This window comes from Macaca nemestrina, chromosome 11 (assembly GCF_043159975.1).
Source record: "Macaca nemestrina isolate mMacNem1 chromosome 11, mMacNem.hap1, whole genome shotgun sequence".
NCBI lineage: Eukaryota > Metazoa > Chordata > Mammalia > Primates > Cercopithecidae > Macaca > Macaca nemestrina.
In genome coordinates, this window is record NC_092135.1 from 66,623,700 (window position 1) to 66,642,486 (window position 18,787).

The window sequence follows — 18,787 nt, forward strand, 5'->3', positions numbered from 1 at the left end:
CAAAGCACCAGCAGATTCAGTGTCTAGCAACAACCAACTTTCTCATAGATGGCAACCTTCTCACGCTGTCCTCTCATGGTGGAAGGGGCAAGACAGCTCTTTCAGGCTTCCTTTATAAGGACATGAGTCCCATTCACAAGGGCTTCTGCCAAAAGGCCCCATGTCCTAATACTATCACTTTGGGGGTTAGAGTTTCAATATATATATATTTGAGGAGGACATAAGCACTTAGTCCCCAGCAAGCAAGATATGTTCACCTTTGCACCCCCACGACTATCAGTGTAGCTGCTCATCGTGGGGATCAGTAAGTTGAGGGTAAATGAATAAGCGAAATCAGTTCCTTTACGTTATGATGGAGCACAGTACTGCAATGTGTCATTTCTTGGTTAAATCAGTAATCTGCTAAGTTGCAAACTGGTATCCAAGTGGCAGCTGAAAAGCGTTTTAAGAGTCTATGGGCCTACTACCCAAGTCCCCTTCCCCACATATGCTCCTTCCGCCATCCTACAGCAGTGGCTTACTTGGCTGGCAAAAAGCTGTCTTTTCTGCTTGTATGGCTACAAGGCCCTTAATATGGTATATACCAACTGATTCTCAGAAGAAGTAGGTGGCCCCTGTCAAGGCAAGCTTGAGCATAACAGATGACTCTTTGACACCCATAATTTGTGGTTCCTTTACTCATTGTACCCAATACTCCGAGTTGGTTTCTGAAATCATTTACAGACTCTTTAGTGATGGTATGTCAAGTGAGTCTCTTCTGTCCTACATGAGGGAGTCTTTGGTCACGTAGTGCCAATACATGTAGACTGATTATTTTCTATGTGCCAGGTACTGTGCAAGGCTCATGTTGCATTTTATTTTCTTTTTTGAGGAGACCTTTTGTCCAGGTAGTCACATAAAACACTTATATAACAGAGAGCTAGAACGTTCTTCTTCTTCTTCTTCTTCTTCTTCTTCTTCTTCTTCTTTTTTGGGAAAATTGATGCACAGAGTGAGTTTATGTAAGTTTCTCAGGGCCATGTAATATGGGAATGAATTAGAGGCTAGGCTTACCAAGTAGAGCCTTGTGATTCGCTCTTGGATTAGACACGTACATAATCCTTGCTTTGCCATGCTCCTGACATTACAGGTAGTAAGCCTTTCACAGCTCTTTGCCATTTTATCGGTCCTTCTCTTGCTTAGTGAGAACTAGAGGTGCCATCCAGAGTCAAAAAGCAGGAATAGCTGTCCTTGGCTTCCAGAAGCCTAGTCCTAGTAAGACATTGCTGTACCAAAAGTTACCAAGTCCCTCCACTAGCTTGAGCTTTCTCATCACATGGGGAACATGGCTTTGCAATGAGCCAGCAGGGCTCAAGAAGTCTTTATTGCTGTATTAGTTTGTTTTCACACTGCTGTGAAGAAGTACCTGTGGCTGGGCATGGTGGCTCATGCCTATAATCCCAGCACATCAGGAGGCCAAGATGGATGGGTGGATCACTTGAGCTGACGACTTCAAGACCAGCCTGAGCAACATGGCGAAACCCTATCTCTACAAAAAATACAAAATTTAGCCAGACGTGGTGCACCAAGTGAGCCAACATGGCACCACTGCACTCCAGCCTGTGTGATAGAGCCAGACCTTGTCTCAAAGGAAAAAAAAAGAAAGAAACACCTGAGACTGGGTAAATTATTAAGAAAAGTTTAAGAGATTTAATTGGCTCGCAGTTCCATAGGCTGTGCAGGAAGCATGATACTGGGATTTGCTTGGCTTCTGGGGAGGCCACAGGAAACTTACAATCATGGCAGAAGGTGAAGGAGAAGCAAGGCATGTCTTACATGGTGGAGCAAAAGAGAGGGAGAGGTGCCACACACTTTTGAACAACTAGATATTATGAGAACTCACAATCCCGATGACAGCACCAATGGGGGATGGTATTAAATGATGAGAAACCACACCCAGGATCCAATCATATTTGGGGATTACATTTCAACATGAGATTTGGGAGGGGACACAGATCCAAACCATATCAATTGCTTTAAGCCAAATGACTATTATCTCAATACTTTTCATAGGTAAATTATTTTGGGGGATTGAAATGTATCATTTTGTATTACTTTAACATATATAGCATCAGTGGAAAACACCTGTAAAAGGGATAATTTTGTAGTAAAGTTTGTGGAATTGATCCTAGGCCTGTATATATTGTCAGTGTTTAGAAATTGAGTGTATATTTTTTGCTAGTCAACACCAATAGTTTGTTTTAGATAGGTAGCGCCTCTGTCTTCTCCTGGTCAGATTACATTTGTACATTCCTGATGCAGCTGGTTTATTCTTGTTTCTTGCACAAAAATGGGAATTTGGCCACTACCAGACGTGCTTATTCCCTGGCACAGGTTTTAATTAGGAAGGCCTTTTCCTCTGCTGCCATCTCTCATTAGGGAGCCGCAGTGCTTGCTTTTACCCTTTGCATCTTGCTGAATGGCCCCATGGGTCCTTGGCAGTTTCATCCTTATTACGCCCCCACTTGGAGGACCTGCTGTTCTAGCCATCAGTGAAGATTTATGGCACGTTCTGTCTGCCAGATGCACTCTCCACCTTCTGTATTGGAACTATTAACTGAAGCCTCTAAAAACAGCCTGCTTCTTTATGATGGGATAGGGGTGTTTGAAGACACCCATTGGCAATACAGTATGGAAATCAACTTCAGAAGACTGTTCATGACTTTGTTAACAGAAGGGTTATCACAATGTTTCTTTGGCTCCCATATTAAGTGACAAAGAGTGTCAATGGCCATTTTCAAACAGGGACCAGGATTTATAAACACTGGCTCCAAATGCATGCCTCAAACTTTTAGAATCAGTACTTTAAATAGGTTTAACAATCACTTATTTTGATTTATTAGGTTCACGAATTTTTCTAAAATGGCTTTGTACTCATAAACTCTTCTTTTTTGGCATCTTTTTTTTTAATTGCTCTATTTCCACATAGAATCTGAAGTTTAAAAATGAGGGGAGAACTTTTCATCTTCATGGTGACAGAACACATTGCCTCACTTTTAATCATTTCCAGAGTTGGTACTTATTTGGTCAGTGATAAGAAATACTATTATCTTCCCAAAGGGAAGATTAGATGAAAAATAAAAGATGTTTAAATTATCTTCTATTTCCCAAGGCTTAATTTTTATCAAAATTTTATCCTTTAGCACCTGTTCACAATGAACATTTCTCCTGCCATCTAAAATATCCAAAGGAAGCTTATAAATATTTTCGCGTTGGAGCTCAGAACAGCTTGCTTATGTCTAAATCCTATGTCCCTTTTAACTAAGCTGCTGTTTGGCTTGAAGGCTTGGGTGTTCAGAGTCCTTCTCAGGAAAGCATCCCTGGCAGAGTTCCAGGGCCCAGCTGGTGAAATCAACTTGTTGCTCTTTTGGTCTTGAAACCGAGAGAAACACTACATCTTATAAAAGATTCCTGACAGAGAGGTATGATTAAGTATAGCAAGAAACTTATTGATGAGCTTGTGTAAGCTCTCTACTAACATTTTGCGGAGAATAACTGGAGCCCATTATTGTAAGTGCTTTAGATGCCTTTGGAGGTCGTATCATGCTCCAGATCTTGCCTGCTGCAGTTAGTTTTAGGGGAAAGGAAAATGCATGTTTTAATCTTCTTACGAAGAAGCAGCATGGAATAGAATTACATAAAATAATGTATGTAAAACTAAGTAGTACAGTACTTGACAAATAGCGCTTAGACAGTACCTGGAACATAATGACCCAGTAAGGAAAGTCAAAAAGCACCTACCATTAACACCATTGATTCATAAAGGAAAGGGCATTTTACCATAAAAGAAAGGGAAAAAGAACATATTGTAATAAAGTACAATCCTTTAAATTTATCATTAAGTAAAAGTCCTTGTTTTTCTCATTTTGTCCTAGACTGGGGAAAACATTGTTATGGGTGCAATATGGCTTAGAGGTTAAAGGCGTGGGCTCTGGAGTTTGTCTACCTGCCCAGCACCACTCCTAATTCGATATGACCTTGAGCAAGTTACTTTACCTTTCTGTACGTTAGTTTTCTGATCCAAAGAATGGAGTTCACATAACCTACCTCATGGGTGTGTTGTAAATGTAAATAAGTAAATAAGTAGTACATGTACTTAGAACAGTGCCTGGCACATCATAAATGCTCAATAAATGTAGCCTTTCCTTGTAGTCATTAAGGCACTTGCCAGATACTGCCAGCTTTTCACCCTCAGGCACACCCAGGATTGTGCTTCTCAGCCAGCCTCCCATTTTGTGATTGGGTGGGGCCCTATGACTAGTGGGCTGTGAACAATATTGATTTGAGCCGCTTCTGAGCTAGAGTATTATAGTTGCTGGCATGAGACTCTCTAGAACTCCCACCTCTAGCACAGTGATTAGTAACACTAGAGATAGGGGCTGCTCTGTCAGCCTGGGTTTCTTAGTGCCTCAGGCAAGCAGAGTCCCCTGGCCCCCAACCAATGATAACATGTAATGAGTAAGAAATAAGCCTTTGTTTTAAACCCCTGAGGTTTTAAGGTCTTTGTAATCGCTGCATATCTTAGCTTATCCTGACTGGCGCAGATGTTAATAATAATATGGCTAGTTATCATTTCCTAGGACAATATTTGGAAATAATTTGTCGAAATCAGTACCTCTCGAAATGTGCTGTTTGAATCCCTGACGATCCCTGAGGCCCTTTCAGGAGGCCTGCAAGGGCAAAACTGTTTGTATAATAGGGAAAATGATGTGGCATTCTCGTGCCTCAGTTTCTATGTAAAATAGAGTTTCAAAGTCACACTTGCTTTATGGGGTTGTTGTTAAGAATAAATGACAGTATCAGACAGAAGAGCCTTTGGCACATGAGAATTAGGCAAATCAGAGGGTAAGTAGGAATTCACCAGGTAGTCAAGGTGGGATGGGCCAGGAGCCAAAAGAGGAGAAAACACAAGCATCACAGCCAGAAGAAAAAAAAAAAAAAAAAAAAAAAACTGTGTGGCCAGAGGTCTGCACAGAGACAAGAAGCAGCTTCCAGGAAATTCTGCAGCTAGAATTCTGTATGTTTGTGAGGAGTCAGGAGTGGGTAGCTCAGGCAGCTGAAGAAAGAGGAGTTAGAATATAGAGGATAAGGCTGAGGATGATGAGAGTTCCCCAAACCCCTCCTGACAATTTACATGCCATCCCAACCTGGTTGACCTGAGGGAGACTTTTTCCATCTTCTGTCTAAAGCACAAAATTGAGTCCCTGGTTACCCATTGTCAATTTAGGCCTCAAGACCTTTATAGTAAATGGACGATGGCTTTTGAGTCCTGGGATGTTTCTGATTTTAGTAGAACACAATCTGCCCCCTACTGATCATTCTGGATGTTTTCAGCCCAAATGGGTTTGTTTGATATCATAAAGGGTTACCATTATCTCTGTTCCGGGGATTATTGCAAAAAAAAAAAAAAAAAGAGTTAATTCTCTAACCCTTGTATTACTTAAGACTGTTAGATTGAGTATGTTTTAAATGTCTCAGAAGTGACCTTTCCCCATTAAAAGCTGTGCAAACTAGTGTGACTGAGCCAAGGGTAATTTAAATGGAACCCAGAAGGTGTAGTACAAGACCTTCATCTCCAGGCACTTGTGATTTAGCAAGGCTCATAGTAAGAGAGAGCTTCTGAGGATCTAAAGTTCAGTGAATAAAAAGACATGTATAATTAAGAAAACTATCTACATCATTTGAAAGCAGAGTGCATTTGGAGAGTGTGCTTTTGATCAGGAGAGGAAGGAAGGCGTGAAGGAGGACTCCAAGGCGTTGGAAATCAAGCTCCATGCTCTGGCCAGGCCCATCAGATGCTAATCAACAGCACTATCTTACCGTTTTCTATTGTGCAAATAAAATTTTATTGTGTCCTTTTCCATGGTGATAAAATCAATTAAAGATTAAATATTAACTAAATAATTCACAGTAGACAAGATTATGAGTTCTTGATCTTGAAATGGGACCATAAATGTTGCACGGGAGAAAGATTGAGTAAACTCTGCTTATACAATGGTTATTTCATTTATATATGTTTCTAGAAGTCATAAAGTAACGGCACATCTAGCAGTAGAGAAAACAATACTGAATCCAAACAAGCATCTTACTTTTGAAAGCTTGTGAAGTCTCCTTGGTTTTCAAATTGTTTAAAATCTGTGGTTATACTTGATCATGAGAATTTTTTTGTTCTCTTTCTTTATAGTTTATCTGAATGTTGAGAGTAATATTTAATGGATTACATCAGGACAGCTATGAAAATTAAATCTCTTACACATTTTTTGGTCTGACAAAAATGTGGTGAAGTTAGCCATGAGCCTATGTGGTTACCACATCTTAGATAATATGACTTTTCCAATATGATGCTTTCCTGTATGTCCTTTGATGTGACTAAGGCAGGTCACAAAGCTTTTCTGTGAAGAGCCAGGTAATATTTTAATTTGGGGGGACATGTAATCTTTGTTGCAAGTTCTCAACTCTGCCACTATAGCAAGACAACTGCCATAGACAGTAAGTAAACAAATGGGCATGGCTGTGTTCCAATAAAACCTTATTTACAAACCCAAATCTGGCCATCTGGCCCTTTGCCTGTCTTTACTGTAAAGTAGAATAACCTGTTGTGCATATTTGATGGACAGTGGGGATGTTAGATTTGAGAATGGCTAGTGGAGATATTTAAATCACATCAGTATACATTATAAAAACATTTTGATAGTAACCATAGTAAATTCAACATCTTTAAACCAATTAATTTCATGGCACTTGGTGTTTTTAAAATGAAGTATGTGTGTTACAGTTATCCCCCTCAAGGACCTAAATGTGTATACATTTAGTCCAAAAGGAGAAAAATCTATAATCTATTGGGGAAAAAGTATTGAAATAGATTCAACTCTAGATCTAATGTGAATGAAATTTTATTCACAGACTGAATTTTGGAGAAGGGAATAATTGATTCTTTCCTGCCAGGACTCCTCCACTTTATAATGGAACAAACGTTTCCCAAATAAGTCACAGTTTCATTCCTTTCCACATTTTCCTGTAGATATTTACCTTAGGGTGCATAGGCTATACATAAGAAAAAAGTGAGTTCTAGTTGGAGTTTTGAAGAGCCTTATGTGAAATATCTTTCTTTAAATGGTCCATTTAACCAACTCTCTTATTTAGAGTGAGCCAAAATTCAAAGCCAGTCGAAACAGAACAACCAAATAAATTGTGGGAGATTGTACATACATTACGTGAACTCTTCACATCATGAATTGGTAAGAGAAGATTATGATTCTCCTCAAATTATCTAATGGGGAGAGACCCAGAATCAACTGATTTCTATAAATCACCCCAAATATATTTTTATTATTTAGCCATTGTCTCAAAATCCTACACAATTTTTTAGTCTTTTATTTCTTTGTTTTGTTTTTTAACCAAATTATTAAAGCTTTAGAAGTTGTACTGCTATTTATTCTAGAACCCACCGTAAGACAGGACAAAGCAGCAAATTATTCTGATGTGAATTTCTGGTACTGTATTTCATTTTTGCCTTAAGGACGTATTTTGTGATTTATTTGCACACATTAGTTTTAATATTAAGATTTGTTAGTATACTATTTGGGGGTTTTGGTATTCTTTAAGAGGTTTTATATATAGTCATCCTGATCATCAGGACTTTACCCATCTCCAAAGGCTGAAAAGCTATTATATCTTTATATTCCCTTAATGGAAAAGCTGCTTATGATTATTCTTGATGTGTGTAAATTTTGTCCGAAATCCTCACCGTCTCCATCTGTTTATTCATTCTAAAATGGAGATGAAAACTGAGTAGCTGCTCTCTTTAGCACGTTGCCAAGTTACATGCTTAAAGTCCACTTCTACCCCCAGCATTCTGAGTTTTATGCCAAGGCAGGAAAATCACAAGAGAGAAAGGAAAACTGTTTGTTATTATCCCTAAAAAGAAAAACATGTTACTCTGTAAAAAGTCATATAAATTTCTATGTGCCTTGGAGTTTCAAATAAGAGAACTATTTTTTATTTGTTTGTTTATTTTTTAATGAGGGGTTTCTATTACTGCAGTTGCCATAAAATGAAATCAGCTTTAAGCTATGCTGCTGTTCTTCTGTTTCCTAGAGAGTCTGAAAATCAGTTCATTGAGTAACCTGGTGCTATTACCTGACTTCTATTCATATTAGTTAGATTACAGATTTATTAATTTTATTAAATTCAGGAAAGCTTATATGCGTCATTTGCATCTGAGGGAGAAGAGCCTTTTTCTTGCACTTCAGAAGTATTTCATATTCTTCTTGTCTGTGCACATCTAAATCAGCCTTTAATTAAAATCTTGATCTTCTAAATTCCCTTTATAAAGAGGTTCACTAATATTTTTTCTTAATCAGTTGCAAAAATTATTCCCAAAAGAGATTGCATAAAATTAATATATTATCCAGCCAATGAGAATTTAGGGAACAGTTCCTGTTTATAGTATGTGTATGTATTATTTTTAATGAAAAATGGGTGAATTTTGTTTTTGTAAAGGCATGTACATCAAGATGAATTTGTAGTGCCTCCTGAAAACAATATTATTTCAGAGATTCTCTACAGCTTGATCATTGTGAAGGGAGTTGCGTTATATAAACTTTCAGATCTGTGTCTCAATGAGAGGTAGATCCCTCTGGATGTTTGGTGCTAATATTTTACTGTACGTAAAATTCCCCTAGAGAACGGAATTAAAGATGCTGATTTTCATTCTAACAGTTGGGGATGGAGCCCAGGTAGCTGGAATTTTACCTGTACCCAGGAATTTCTGATGTGAAAGCTACACAGAACAGACTAGAAAAGTTTTCTAGGTTCCCTAAATGCTATTTGAAAATGTAATGAGGAAAAAACAGCATTATCTTACCAGCTTTTAATACTAAAATGGATGACTCTTTCTTGAATTCTTTTATTTCAGACTTCTAATTAAGTTTGAGTGACGACCATGTTTGATTTTTTCCCCCTTGTCTCTGATAATTAACATAGGCAAAGCTACTGAAGTAAAGGTCAACATTAGGGTAAATATCAAGCAGGGAACATAGAAGGAGCCCTTGATAATGGCTGTGAAAATGTCAAGAAACAATATGGCCGAATAGCAGGAGGTTGAGGACACAAGTAAAGCACGTGTCCAGGCCAGTCTGTTTTGAATAAAGGCTTTGGCATCAGTCTTCAGTCTGAAGACCAGTCAGAAATCACAGTCTCTCTCCTTAATTGCAGTTATGAAAAATGCAGGAAAACATTTCAACCTAAAATGCTAATGTTCTTTCAGCCATGACTGTGTCTGTGTGCGCACTAATCACTTTCAGCAGTTGCAAATATAAGGATGGAAGTTTTCCACCCTGCATTGATAAAATCCAAATCGGCAATTTGTTTAAAATGGTTATTTGGACCAGATTCAGTGCCTGCTCAAAGAAGTGTGTTGGGTCAGGAGGACGTGAGTAACACATAAAATAATGATTGCATGGCCTTTATTAAAGGTATTTTATTATGTATAATGCATTCTGAAGCAGAAATGTAAAAGATGGCAAATCCATTATTCATTCTTTTTTCATATTTATACAGATAGGACTGTAATGAAAATTGGTCTTCTGCCATGGGCATAACTGTGAATCCTTCAGTAATAGAACAAATGTTTTCTAGGACCAGGTGATTTATATGCAAAAAACATCTTTACAAAGCAAATTTTGTCTAAAAAACAAGGCTCTTATTTTTAAAGGAGCTGTGCTGTATTGGCAAGGCCATTGGGTTGTTTATTGACGATATATTAGATACATCTCAGGAAACTTCATTATAAAATGGTACTAATCCACCATAAGTGTTTTAATCAATTTATATTTATTCATTTTTAAATTAAATAGAGAAAAACCCTTGTTCTCTTTCAGTGAGCTAAGAGCAGTCATTCAGAGCTGAACAATAGAAAATGTGGAAAGTATTGTTCTTTTTAGGTATTCAGCTGGTTAAACTTTGAAATCTGTGTATTAAGCATAGCAAATATAAACTCATTGAATTTCTGAATTAAGCAGTGTGTGTTTTCATTTGATTATGTTTAGGAAACAGTTTAAAATATTAGTTGATAGGTAAGCTCTACTTTAATGGATCCATTGTTTTGAAGTGGTTATTATCTGGTAGAATACTATACTCCACATGATGGAATCTAGTAAGTAACAGCTTGGAGAGAACAGATTTTATCTTTCAGTGGAAAATGTTATCAGTGCAATTTTTATTGTATGTCTAAGGCATTTTGGTATTGTCTAACTTTAATGATTTAAGAAAACCTTAGGTACTAACTGCAAAGACAGCAGAATTTCAGAAGTAGGTAAAACTGGTAAGTTGCACCTGTACATAATCACATGTTAAACTCAGAGTATGGTCATTATTTCTCTTCTGCCTGAGCTGAGAACTAGATGTAAATGTGAGTCTAGATGAAGGAATATAGTGGTAGGTCAGCCACTGCATTCTCAATGCTCAGTTCTGTCATGGGCAGTTAGAATTAACTGTTGGAAGACGCATGATTCTCCTGACAGTGGAATCTACCATCAATGTGTCATGCTGTTTGGAGACTAGGTTAATTGAAAATAAGAGAAATCGTTGCACTTCATTTCTTAAATTATCTGACCTCATTTAGCAAACTAATATACTGTTTATCCTAGTAATAAATCAATATGTATGGTTGTCCATAAATGTTAGGCACTTTCCAGGGAAGAAAATAACCTCCGGACATGTTCACTAAACTGTAGACAGAATCATTTAAGCAATTAAAGTTGTTGAAGTTGACTTTTCAGACCCTAACCTGTAGTGACATCAACAGCTACTCAGCTGCTAAATAAAGAGGGCGCATGTGTGGGCTCTTCCACACTCTCTCCCTGCCACATATACACAAATATGAAATTAGTAAAGACTTCAAATATTATTTAATCACCATAACTATGAAGCCTAGAATTATAGAATTGACAGCATAAAAATAACCTGATCCAGTCTCTTAATTGTATAGATAGCCAGACTCAGTGGCTCACACCTGTAATCCTAGCACTTTGGGAGGCTGAGGCAGGTGGATCACTTGAGGTCAGGTGTTCGAGACCAGTCTGGCCAACATGGTGAAACCCATCTCTACTAAAAATACAAAAATTAGCTGGATGTGGTGGCGCACACCTGTAATCCCAGCTACTTGGGTGGCTGAGGCATGAGAATGGCTTGAACCCAGGAGGCGGAGGTTGCAGTAGCTGAGATTGCACCATTGTACTCCAGCCTGAGTGACAGAGCAAGACTCTGTCTCAAAAAAAAAAAAAAAATTATATAGATAGGCAATTACCCTACCAAAAATTACAAAATTGATGAGTTGGATTACAAATTGGCTCTTATGAAATAGGTGCTCCATAATTGTTCAAGACACCTACATTTTTCAGGAGTCTGGTCCTGTCGAAAAGACCCTGGTTTTAACTTTCTTGCACTTATGTTTAACTTAGAAGTTGCCTTAACCACAGAAAAAGCAAACAATAATAACTGAACTGAATTGGAGAATATAAGTTAGAGACAGAGGCCTCTCTGAGTTGTGGAAAGGTGGATAGGTAAGTGAGGGTCCAGGATAGGTAAGTGGGGGTCCAGAAGAAAGTGGCTCTGTCACCCAGTGAATCAGGAACCAGGGCAGAAGCCATGAGAGCTAAAGGGTCACAGAGGAAAAGTACAAGGCTATTTAGAAAAAGAGACAGCACTAGGGCCTCCTCCTTCCCCTTGGGTAGAAGATTAAGTGGAATTCACAAGGAACCGAGGAGTCTACCTAATCTAGTTGCTGTTGCCTTTGTAAACCAGATGTTTAGCTTGGCAGAACATCCACCAACCTTAGCACTGTCACCCACACTGATTCTCAGAACAAATGAGAATACTCACAAGGGAATGTTGTAGGAAGGAGTTTATGAAGACATCTGTAAGAATAAAAACCTAGTCCTGTTTTGTGTTCATGACGAGTAGTATTAGAGAGTATTTATAAGTGCTTTGTACCTACTGCAATGTGATAGATAAAATTAAGTCCTTACAACCTCAGAAATAATTTTATTCTTGACCCTTAACCTCCCAATTTAGATCTGAATACAAATGATACGTAGAACAGTTACATATCAGGGATTAAATAGTAGAGTGATTACTTTCTATTCAACAAAGTTAAAATATCTTTTTAAAAGAGTGGTAATAGACAAAAAAAAAGCTACTAATTTTTAAAATCTATAATCTATAATGCTGCTCTGGCTTCTACACGTCTCTCCTTCTTACTTGACTCCAGCCACACTCACCTCCTCGCTATTCCTTGAACACATCAGGATAGAAAGACCGTGATGGATAATGCCTTTGCCTTGGTTGTTTTTTCTGGGTTGAATATTTTCTCCCCATCTATCTGTAAGACTAGCTTCCTCATCATCTTTAAATCACCTTCTTAGAGAGACCTGCCCTGGTCTGGCCCCTCTGTGTATTATTATAATGTATCTCCCCCAGCAACCAGGACTCCCCACCCTTCTTATCATGATTGCTTTTTTCCCCCCATAGCACAATTTTACCTTCTACTATAAGAGATCATTTACTTATATTTTTTGTCTGTTCTCCCTTACTAGAGTATACAAGTTCCACAAGGGCAAAAGTATTTGTCTAGTTTTCTTACTTATTTTTCCTCAAAGCCTAGAACTGTCTAGAGCATAGTAAATGCTCAGTCACTATTTTTAATGAATAAATGACCATATGAATATTGACTTCTCAAGATAAAAATTTGGGTTTATTCCCCTAGATTTAACCTACATGCTGCGCTTTTTCATAATCGGGATCTGCTCATACGTCAGTTTTCAGATATGCTTTTCATTTTCATGCTCTCTCCCTTAGAGAGAAAGATTCAAATAAATCTACCCTAGATGAATGGTCTATGGGGAATAGTCCTCTTCCGCCAGAGGCTTCAAATAGAGCAACATTAGGGTCAGTCTTGGCATTTAAGTCTCAAAGAAATTCAGACTTACTCTGAGAGAGATATATAGATTAGATAAAAGTATGAGTAAAAGACTATATTTCTAAGCAACAAAAATTCCATTTCACAACAAACCATGTCCAGATAGTCAAGAGATAATATCAGAAAAAAAAATCTTCACTGAGGCCAAGATGAGGTTCCCTTGAAGCTGACCAAAATAAGGATGGTCAATTTACTATTATTGCTGCAAGATATATTTTTTTCTAATGTCTATGGAGAGATAATGATTAAAATTCAGGGCATCAATCCCCATGAGTATGCAGTATACCTAAGTAACAAGCATGCATAGGTACCCCCCTGAATCTAACATAAAACAATTTTTAAAAATTCAGGGCTTGTTTGTGTAGGTCCTATCAGAAAAGCCAACATGGTAGGATTCTTATTTTAGTATCCCAACAGGCATATTCTGGGAGAAGGATGCTAACACTGAGATGCACATTCCAAGAATCTGAGATAACAGAAAACCATCACCCCCGTCTTAATCCATTTGAGCTGCTGTGGCAAAATACTGTAGATTGGGAGTCCTGTAAACAACAGAAATTGATTTCTTATACTTCCAGAGGCTGGGGAGTCCAAGATCAAGGCTCTGGCAGATCTGGTATCAGATGAGGGCCCATATCCTGGTTCATGGATGGTGCCTTCTAACTGTGTCTTCATATGGTGAAAGGGACAAAGCAGCTCTCTGGGGTCCCTTTTACAAGGACACTAATCCTATTCATGAGGGTTCTGGTCTCATGCCCTAATTACCTCCCAAATGCCCCATCTCCTAACATTATCACCTTGGGCATTACGATTTTAACATGAATTTGATGGGCACACAAATATTTAGACCACAGCACCACCGTTAACCTTGCTATGTGGCTTATCAGCCCTTCTGTAGACAGTGGACCGTCTGGGCTGGGAGCTATACGATGCCCTTTTCCTCTGACCTTAACCTGCTGTCCCTTCATAGATGCCACACTCTGTTCAAAGACACAACCAGTACCTTCTGAAGCCCCAACCATTTAGTAGTCAGAGAAGTGGTCCAGTTAAACCTGTATAGTTGCCCCAAAGACCTTCCTAAAGTTCAAATGCACCGGGCACGGTGGCTCACGCCTGTTATCCCAGCACTTTGGGAGGCCGAGGCGGGTGGATCACAAGGTTAGGAGATCGAGACCATCCTGGCTAACACAGTGAACCCTGTCTCTACTAAAAATACAAAAAAAAATTTAACCGGGCGTGGTGGCGGGCGCCTGTAGTCCCAGCTACTTGGGAAGCTGAGGCAGGAGAATGGCGGGAACCTGGGAGGTGGAGCTTGTAGTGAGCTGAGATCATGCCACTGCACTCCAGCCTGGGCGACAGAGCAAAAATAAAATAAAATAAAATAAAATAAAAAATTTTAAAAAGGTTCAAATGCAAGTAGTACCCTTCTTTTCTTGAAATTCTGTAGTGATTTCTCCCATAGCTTCAAATTATTTGGCTTGCTACAAAGCATTCTTTATGATATGGTCTTTGTCCTGGCTTGATCGCATTCTTGATAGTCACTGATTTCCTCCTATCTCCTGTGGCCCTAAATAAGTGCTTTGCCCCTTTTGCCATATGATGACACAGCTAGAAGTCACCATCTATGAACAAGGAAGTGGGCCCTCTCCAGATACCAAATCTTCCAGAGCCTTGATCTTGGGCTTCCACCGATCTCCTATGTGTCTCTCCCAACATGTGATGGACTCCCACAGGATAAGAGTTATACCTTATTCATACCTTATTCATCCTCAGTGCTAGGCTTGTGGAGGTTCTCAGTAAGTCCTGGTTCAGTGGCTGAATGGCTAAATGGAAATGTGATGTTGCTAAACTCTAATATGGTTGTTTTTTCTTTCCTCAAGGACTTTGGCATTATGTTCCTGCACCACCTTGTATGTATTTTCTTGATTACCTTTTCTTATGTCAACAATATGGCCCGAGTAGGAACGCTGGTCCTTTGTCTTCATGATTCGGCTGATGCTCTTCTGGAGGTAAAAGTTTTCTTTCATCTTTAAGAATACAAAACCCAAAATTTAGGAAGTCCCTAATCTCATTAGCTCTTCAATGTTATGCTAGATGGTGCCTGGGTACAATAGTAAATAACTGCCTTGAAACTGCAGTGTTTCTTTGAAGGTTAAACTGGTGAAAATGAGATTTTAAATTAGTATATAAACTTTTATACAAAAAAAAATTGTTAATAAAATGCTGAAAACCTTTACTAATCCATACTTAAGAAATGAATGATTTTACAAAGGAAAATCATTATTTGATTAGGTTTTGTTTTGTGTGCTGTACCTTTTACCCTGATTTATTGGGAAATTTTGTAAAACTCGGTTTGGGTACTGATGGAAGCTATACATCCCAGTAAAATTAAGTAGGGGTCATCATTTTTATTGCCAAGATACATTTTCCTAATGTTTTTACAGTGAAAAGTGCATACGAATTGCAAATTTTATGTAGAAACTATGTTTTCTATATATGAAAGTATAAAGAATATCTGTGGAAATATTGGTTATATATGAATTGGTTACTATTATTTAGAATTCTTAAAGTGGTAAAATAAATAAAAATGTTCTAGCATATTTTAAAAGGTAAAATCCCAAGGAAAATTGTGATGTGATATTTACTTTCAACTATGGCTCCTGTGAAGAGTCATACTCAATAATGTTAATCATTAAAGTCTTTGCATTTTATATTAAGAAATTAATATAACTGGTCAGAATTACCTTGTAAGAGTACAAAGCCTATGTAGAAATGGTTCTTACAATCTGATCTGAATTCTGATTTATTTTCCTTTAGGCCCACCATTTTGCTTTAACTGCTTTGTTTTGCCACCTTTGAAGCAATTACTATACCATGAGTGTAGACTAGACATACCCTCAAATAATGACCTGTCATTGCAATATAAGCAGAATTCTATGCTATAAAATTTGAATCTACTATAAAGGCAATTAAAGTTTGAGGTGTATACAGTACTTTGTTAAAAAAAAATTGGTCCTTTCATGTTATGAAATAGAAAAATAGACCTAATGGGCTAGATAAGTCAAATGATAATTTGTTGCTATGATTTTTAAGTGATTCAAGCTAACCTCTATTCAACATATTTTTTAATAGGAGAAATATAATTACTATAAAGAAATATAATAAGTATAATCAATAATATAGATTGCTTATATTGCAGTCCCCTGGAAATGAGTTACCATTTGGTTAAATCCTAAGTTCGCTTGAATGTAGAAATTTATGCTGCAACCTAAGGCTGTACAATCAATCCTGTACAGTTAGCCAACTGCATTGCCTGTGGAAATGGCTGGCATGATGCTTGGTAGTGCCATGGGGTAGATTTAGAAAATTTCTAATCAAGTTCCACTTGTATCCAGAAAAAAAAATTCAGAAATCTCAGTCATGTGGCTTAAAAACAAATGTTCTTCATCACCTAGATTCTCTTTAACATTATAAAAGTAAACACTCAGAGTATTCAATTAATGAGATAAATTACCTGTCAGCTCCTCAACATGTTATCTTATGGCCTAGACATTTCTGAAAAGTTTGTGTTTAAAGCTTATTTATTGAATACTGGTGAAAAAATATAAAAGAAAAATGTCACGATTTACCTAGCCAGAAGAAGGTAAAAGGTACCTTTTAACATAATTTATGGTGTTACCCCTGAAGTGTTCATGAAATTAAAAGCTTATAATCCTAACTTCTACCCAGTTAATAGATATTTCCCCTTAGGAATACATTCCTCTCATAACTTTGTGCTTTATTTAAATCTTTTAAATTATAGCTTCTGTGGATAATGTCAACAATCTTTTCAAATCTGGCTCAGTTAATTTAAGTTTCCAAGAAGTAGAAAATAACGTTATAAATTCAGAAGACATCATCAATTTATAACCCTGTGTGTAGGTGCTGTGAATTCTATGTAAAAATGTAAAAAGAGATGATTAAGCAAAATTATGTTTTCAGTCTCACCTGTTTTTAGAATCATTTGTAAAAAAGTAGATGGTAGAGAAAGGGATGTGATTTCTTCCCTAATTTATAATATAAAAAGTCTTCACTTAAATCGCTCTCATAAATTATGCGAGTACTTTTCACAGACCCTTTGAGCATTGGTGGCTTTCCTCTAAAAGTGACCCATTCATGTAACTTTGAAAATTCTACCTAAATGGATTAGTTGAAATGACATGATCTTGACACTTTCTTCATTTCTAAGTTCATGAGAATAAGCCAGAAAAGCATCTCCCAGAGTATTCCTTGTGCCTGTTTAAAGAACACCTGTAATTTTAAGGAGAGAGGAAGAAAAACACAGAAAGCTCCATATAGTCTATATAAAGTTTGTGGCCTCAGTATTTGCGATTCATAAAAAGGTTTAAAGGATTATCCAGCACTTCTGTTTGAACTGTTATACCAGATTTCTGTTTTGGTGTCTCTGGCTTGCTAATATCATCTATGATGTAAGAATTTCTTATTTTTCTCTCTGTTTTTCTGAAATCAACCGTACAATTGAATTTTTCAGGTTGCTGAATATTTTATTAAATCTGTAACAGTCAGGAATTCTACTTACGGCTAATGCTGCCTCTCACTCAGCTTGTGGGTAATTTATAAATACTGATGCATGATACATGACATTTCAGTCACAGGCAATTTTATGCATCTGATAAAGTGTATCTTATAACAGACTCATGCATATTGAAAGAAACGCTTTATTATCAGTTTAACTACATTAATAGGTCACATTCCTTTCTTTCATAGGCTGCCAAAATGGCAAATTATGCCAAGTTTCAGAAAATGTGTGATCTCCTGTTTGTTATGTTTGCCGTGGTTTTTATCACCACACGACTGGGTATATTTCCTCTCTGGTGAGTATGCCAGTCTTCTTCCTGATAGAGCCACCCTTTCCAAATAAGCTTTCTGAACCATTTTCCTTTTGAATTTTACCATAAGTATTTAGAGGTTTAAATATATTGGGGCAGGGGAATACCTCAAGAAACTGCTTGATTTCTTCTTCCAGAAGAGGGTGGCACTCTTTACTAATGATTTCCACAGAATAGTTGGAAAAGGATGTGGCTTGCATGGGTTCTGAAGTCACAGAAAGCCATCGGTCATAGAAGGCACTAGTCTAGAATATGACTCAGGAACCTCAGCCATGAAGGTTGGAATTAAGAAAGAAACTGCAGTGTTGCAAACAAGTATATAACAGGAATCTCCTGTACCACGGGTTCACAAAGGGTTGTCCCTGGATTAGTGGCAGCAGCATCACCTGAGAACCTGTTAGAAATGCATATTCTTGACCCCACCCAAGACCCACTGAGTGAGCAACTCGAGATGAGTCCTGGCAGTGTGTTTTAATAAGCCTTCCTGATGATTCTGCTGCATGTTAAAGTTTGAAAACCACTATCCTAGAGAATTTGCATTAGCTATATACCATTCTAACCAAATAGTCTTTGAATTCTATCCAAAGTCTCTTCCAGCTTTGTGTTACTTGGCAAATATGCCTTTCATGTTTCTTCCAACTTACTGAAGAAAAATGTTGACCAAGAGGGATTCCTTGTCCACCCCTGAAGAATTTCTTTAGATTGACCTCAGTTCCCCAAACACCAGTCTTCCTGTATGATTTTTCTACTCATTACTAAGCCTTCTAACTGTTAGATTGTCATGCCTGCTATTTCCCCACCTTGGTTAAGGTATATAAAAGAGTTTTGTCAAAGGTCTTAAGGAATTCAGGATTTATTCTGTTGAGTCACTCCCTGCACA

At 37.6% G+C, this 18,787-nt stretch overlaps 1 protein-coding gene across 4 annotated transcripts in view; it reads left to right on the plus strand.

Annotated features, from left to right (window-relative positions):
- LOC105483289 (ceramide synthase 6) overlaps window positions 1-18,787 on the plus strand; it is a 321,163-nt gene that overhangs the window by 246,725 nt on the left and 55,651 nt on the right. For all 4 annotated transcript variants that reach the window (XM_011744078.3, XM_011744079.3, XM_071072896.1 and 1 more), the window contains exons 7-8: window positions 14,899-15,027; window positions 17,786-17,892. In XM_011744078.3, the coding sequence (XP_011742380.1) occupies window positions 14,899-15,027; window positions 17,786-17,892 (236 nt within the window). The remainder of the gene's footprint in view (window positions 1-14,898; window positions 15,028-17,785; window positions 17,893-18,787) is intronic.